Here is a 6,000-nt window from a genome sequence, read left to right as displayed (position 1 = left end):
TATAGGAATGCTTTTCAAATGCATACGAGATCATATCCAATTGTGTGGTTTCTGTAAGTTGTAGTTGTACAACCAGCATGTTGGCCGTGGTTCTCTGTATATTTCTTCCCGCTAGATTGACCTCATTGGTCAGCATCCATCTCACCCATCATCGTCGTCAGCTCTAAAATTAGAGCAATTTTGACTTTAATTGCAAAATGAACAGACGCCCCAAAACCATGGTCCATGAAAAATTCAGGCGTCTCCAAGTTAATTATTAAGTTCCATCTCAAGTCACTCCAGAGTCAACATGAGTATGCGGTCTTGCATCTTATGAATATGAAGTAGTGCTGAGTAGACTCTGTGTGGACACTGTGGGAAAACTGTCCAATTTTAAGAGACACTTCAACACTTAAAATATTTAACTTATTTTTTTTGAACGTGGAATAAACATTTTTTCACAGAGCAGTGACCAATAACTTCACTTAGTTTGCAAATTATGAAGAGGTGCCCATCACCAACCAAGACACACCGCACGCTAGTGTGCATGTCAAGGTGAGTGTGCACCATGTAACATCTCGCAAGACCTTTCATTACCTCTGACTCGCTGAACAGCACATTAAACCCAGAGAGCCGCCTGTAACATTTATGAACCTGCACAGGTACCCCACGTTTCTTTAAGCTTTAAAAACCCGGTCATATGAGGTGGTAAACATTGGCTAATGTATTTTCTTGTCAGCCAGGGATCCAGGGGTGTTTGGACTACACTGTATTTCATGCAGTGTGCTGCTGCATGGCCTAATAAACTCAGGCTGAGAACCACAGTGGACTTCATCACATCATAGCATATAGCGCTTCAGGGCATGATGGTTGACACTGAATGAAGTTGTACCTGGTTGACCAACTTAGTTCAATATACTTTATGTATTGGTTTGTTAAGCTCATCTACCAGCATGACCACCTTAACCAAGCTAGTTGACCAGCGTGATGCCTAGCTTGGTCAAGGTGGTAACACTTGTAGACCAGCTAAACCATGAAACTAAATGAATAACCAAGCCAAGCAGCTGCCAGCATAGGGGATATTTTTGCCTGGATGACCAGTTGGGCCTACACTGTATTTCATGTTCTGCTGCTAGGCCTGAAAACCCAATCTGAGTAACACAGTGGACTTCATAACATCATAGCATACAGCGATAGTCAGCACTCAATGAAGTTATTGCAGTTTTGCTTGAATTCGACCTGAATTGGGTCTTTTTTTTAAGACATGTAGACTTATAACTGACCGCTGAGTGTGACTGGTTGTGCGTTTCTATGGAAACAGGCTGGTCAGAAAGGGCTGAAATAAGCTAAGGCTGGGGTCAACTATGTACTTTTGACCTGTTCTCATTAGTCTGTCACATATCAAATAATATCATTAGTGTAATTACACACACCGACCCATGTTACCATACACGCTAATACAGCCTGTAATTAGACTCTGGAAGATTAGTTCAACTTCTGCTTCTTTTTTTTTTTTTTTTTTTTGCTCCATGTCACAAGTGTAGCGTGTAGTTCGGGCAGTAACTCTTTTACAATGCAACAGTCACCAAGAAGTTCTTTCCATACCAGGGGTGATCATGAAATTCTGATATTACTGAATAAAAATAAATAAATAAATAAATAAAAATAAATAAATAAATAAAAATAAAAAAATATATATATATATATATCACAAACTAAACTATATGAAATTATTTTCTAACTAAATAAAAAAAAGCATTTGTTAAAAAAAGACTCTCAGAGGAAATTCTGCAGAAATTTTTTGAGATATTTTAATTCCAAAAACTAAATGTACAAAAAAATGTTTTATATCACCTGAATGATCAATAAGCCTAAAAGGAAAAGGGTTAAGCTGGAGGTTTTCTCTGAGGCTCTGTGGGAGTTCACCTGTGGAAGGAGGAGAGGGGCGTGGCCTTTCTCTGAGAGAGAGAGAGAGAGAGAGAGAGAGAGAGAGAGAGAGAGAGAGAGAGATGCTCATTGGAAAGATGAAGCAGCGACTCTGGCGGTGAGTGAAGCCCCATGCTGAAGTTATCGAGGAAAATGTAGAGAAGGAGTAAGTGACCGGGGTGGTGTGCTGCTGAGCTCCTGACACAGGGGAAGGAAAGTGTCTGGGATCGAGCGAGAAACCCGCGAGGAGAAGAGCTGAAAACCTCCACTATCCAGCTCTGAATGAATCTTCCCAGCCGCTGTCTGTTCATGTGGGGCGATGGAGAGGGTGATTTCCTGGAGACTCGGAGCCCTGCTGTCTCTGACTTTGCTGTGGGTTTTCCCAGGTAGGTCAAAGCTGCATTCTGTGAAGGAGCTGCTCGAGTGGTCCAGCGTGGCTAGTATGGGCGTAAAGTTGAGCACTACTGGGCGAGCAGTGTTACTATAGATTATTGGCTATAGCGCTGTAACCAGCCCTGAAGCGTCTCGAGAACTTCTGAACTTCTACAGCTGCTGTTAGATACTAGCTGAGTAAATCCACCAGCAGCATGGAGGCTTGCAGAGGTGGGTCTGTCGGGGTTTGGTGATGCTGTGGGTCATCTGAGAGAACTTGCTCGACTCCGTCTAGTGGCACCGACCTATTTGTGTAGCCTTAATGAGCTTAGCAGAGTTCACACTGCAAGGACATCTCTGAAGGGTTCTACAGACACTTCTACTGTTTTATTCAAATGAAATGTGAAATGAAAAATGTTAATGTGCTTATATTTAATGACAAAACTGGTAGCATTACAAATTATATTCATATTCCTGAGTGAATTACCATTGGCCATTGGGCCTCTAGCAATTAATCATGAGGTCTTTCTAGGAATGTTCCTCATTTTTGTCTTGAGAAAAATCCTCACATAAAGTCTGTGTCAGATTTACGACGTGTTTCTAAACCTCAGACATGTTTCACAGCTCTGCTCTTAGAATGGTGGATCCCATAGTCCTCATAAATTTTGCTCATAATAATCCCATGAAAATCCCCATAACACAAATCCCAAATAAGAAAACATTGGTGAGTGTCAGAATCTTGGAATTTAAGACCTTAAATTAAAGGCCCTTTGTCAGTCAGCAGTTATAGATTATGAATATTGTTATATAGTAAAGTGTGTATTTACATAAAAATGACATATTATGTGGACAATAACCTATTCAAATATAAGGCCGGCCTACATTTACTGCATAAAGCACTGTAATGTACGCTTGCTTTGTTTATATCTCTATATATTGTGACTAGAACCTCTATATATTGTGATTTCCTGACACTCGGACCATGATACATTCATTAAAACACAGAGGGGGAAAAGAGAGAATGAGAGAGAACCAGGTCTAGATGACTGATTTCTAGTGCAAGTGTGAGCGTTGTCCAGATTAATCTCTTGCACGGCTGAAGTCAAAGGATCTTATAATCCCACGAATTGCCCTGGCTTTTTTACATGCGTGGACAAGGTACAAATTCACTCTCAGCTCTTGGCTGACAAGATTAAACTGGGGGTGGTTGCGCTGCCACATTTCCTTTGGGCTGCGAGTGTTGAAAGACGAGACAATGAGACGTGTTATACGTGCTATCGGCAGGGGGAGATCCCAAACGAGGGATTATGGGACATTTCCCTGTTTCTGGTGGGGATCTCCCTTCCTGCACTACCTGCTAAATTACAGTGGAGCTGTTCGTCCCCTGTCTTACTGTGGAAACAGGCGCTGATGGCCAGAAGCTGATTTTTTAAGTAAAAGGGTAATGAAGTTATTTAAATGGACGCTCTTATTCAACAAAAGGGAAAAGGTCACTGTGAGGCGGGTGTATTACGTTTAAATGATGACTTACATTAGGGCACATTCTATGGCTGATATGTATGTGGAGGATCGTACAGAGTTTCATCTTACTGTAGGCCTCGGCGAGCCTGCCAGTCAGTGGAAATATTATTCTTGACTGTATGGGACTGGCTGGTGGAATGGCCAATTACTTTAGGCCCTTTTTGCAGAACCTGTGGTATAAATGTCATGCGCAAGTGTGCTGGATGTCTCCAAAGACCTGCCATAACATGAACCCATCCTTTAACCTCACCTATAACTGAAGCTGCCTCTTAATACATCATCTACGGAGAGGAATGCAGAAGTACCATTTAATGTCCTCCAGGCACACTGGAAGATGTTTTAGGAAGTTGAGGATGCTGAAATTTCTAAGCAGAATAAATATATAGTTGGCATTTTAAATATTTATAGAAAAGTGTCATTTGGGGAGGGGGGGGGTCAGAAATCAGCACAGGGTCAGAATTGTGGTCCAGTATTTTTGATAAAGTTGAGGTGAAGGTTTTGTGAAGGCAATTCCAAAAGCTTAATGTAAGCTTCCTATATCCATTCCACTGAGATCATTGTCCTGTTGGAACACACAATTGTGAGGTGCCAATTTTGGGTTAGGGGCTTTTGTCTTGGATGGCAGCCTCAGTCTTGCTTGACTGTAGACAGTGACACTTGTGTTCCAGTAGTTTCCAGTTTATGGCAGCTCTGTAATTTGCTGGTTTTTGGGTTGTTCCAGGTCATCCGAACCAATTTCCCCTCATCTGAGGGTGACAGTTGAGGTCTTCCGCTAGACATTGGCAAAGTGGTTACACCTCCCATAAATCTGCGCTGGTGTACAATAGTATGGACTCATATTGGAATCTGCAGTAGTTTAGAATTGGCTCAATAAGGCAATCCTTTTCTTGTGTAAATCTACGATCATCTTTCTCAGGTCTGCACTGAGCTCCTTGGACTTTCCCACTGCACTGTATGTTGGTCAATCTGGTGAGTGCTTTGCACTTTCAGCATCACTGAATTAATAATGAACAAAAGAAAAGCTGTTCACTAAATTCTTGTTTATTTATATTTGTAGATGTATGTTGCACACTAAGAATGTACACTAATTCCGCTTCACAAGAAATATGAAACTATGATTTCATTGCCAGGACATTCATGTCCATGAGGAGTTATAACATCACGATATTTAAAGACATTTTTACTTCAAGGACAGACAAAGGGCTGGACGATATGATAAAAATTCTATATCACGATATTTAAAGATTTCTTTTGCGATATACGATACATATCACGATACATATAATCACAGACTAAAAACATCAGTAGCGACAGATTCGTAAAAATGATTCTCTCCTATACTGAAACTAACAGATTCTCTCCTATACTGAATAGAGTCATTTATTATTCAACATCTAATTAAAAAAGTCTAATTACACTGTCTGTAATGAGACCTGCAGCAGATCGGTGTTTATTAAGCACTAACTGTATCATCCATATGCTTAGCATATAACAACACTTAACAATAACAACATTTATCACGATACGATTAAAAATTGTCAAATTGTTCAGCTCTAGACAGAGAGCAGTATACACATATCACTGACAAACTTCATGCACGGGAGTCGATTGGTAACCAGTTTGCTTGTTGATATGTGGCTCGATTGTGTCATGCCCACTGTGAAGCTACTCACAGACATACACTACTTGAACATACACCAAGCGAGAGCTAATATACTTCTACAGAAAAAGTAGTGTATTCGAAATGTGGGTCACTTTTACATCAGCCTTGATTTTTAGACCGTTTGTACTTTCTTGGGTTTAGGTGAGGGCTGGCAGTTGCTGAGGACATCTATACGGCTGGCTGTGGTGAAAATGTAGCGTTAACTTAAACAGTGCATGGCTGCACGGCTGTATCCCCCTCAGCACCCCCGCATCAATACATCACTCGTTACTGGTGATTTCCCGACACAGCTGTTGAATTTGCAATCACATGCTTAAAGCTGTTGCAAGCAATTGCGTCGTTCAGTAGAGCAACACTGACTGACGTCACATTTATTGCTTTTTTGAATGCCACCTTGTTTTCCATTCCCTTGTAAAGAACTGTTCTGCGTATTACTCAAATCAGACAGCCGATGCCTAGCGACTTTCAGTGGCAGGAATTTCAGTGCTATTACAGTGCTATTTGGGTCAGCGTGGATAGCAAAAGAATTCACGGACTGT

General features: G+C 41.0%; 1 protein-coding gene across 1 annotated transcript in view; it reads left to right on the top strand.

Moving 5' to 3' along the window:
• The first annotated feature begins 2,034 nt into the window (after positions 1-2,034).
• esamb (endothelial cell adhesion molecule b) overlaps positions 2,035-6,000 on the top strand; it is a 50,608-nt gene continuing 46,642 nt past the window's right edge. The window contains exon 1 of the mRNA XM_072691209.1: positions 2,035-2,291. Coding sequence (XP_072547310.1) covers positions 2,225-2,291 — 67 coding nt within the window. The 5' untranslated portion in view covers positions 2,035-2,224. The remainder of the gene's footprint in view (positions 2,292-6,000) is intronic.

The sequence above is a fragment of the Salminus brasiliensis genome, chromosome 11 (assembly GCF_030463535.1).
Source record: "Salminus brasiliensis chromosome 11, fSalBra1.hap2, whole genome shotgun sequence".
Taxonomy (NCBI): Eukaryota; Metazoa; Chordata; class Actinopteri; order Characiformes; family Bryconidae; genus Salminus; species Salminus brasiliensis.
Note: the sequence above shows the minus strand (reverse complement) of the source record. Positions and strands in the feature narration are given on the sequence as shown.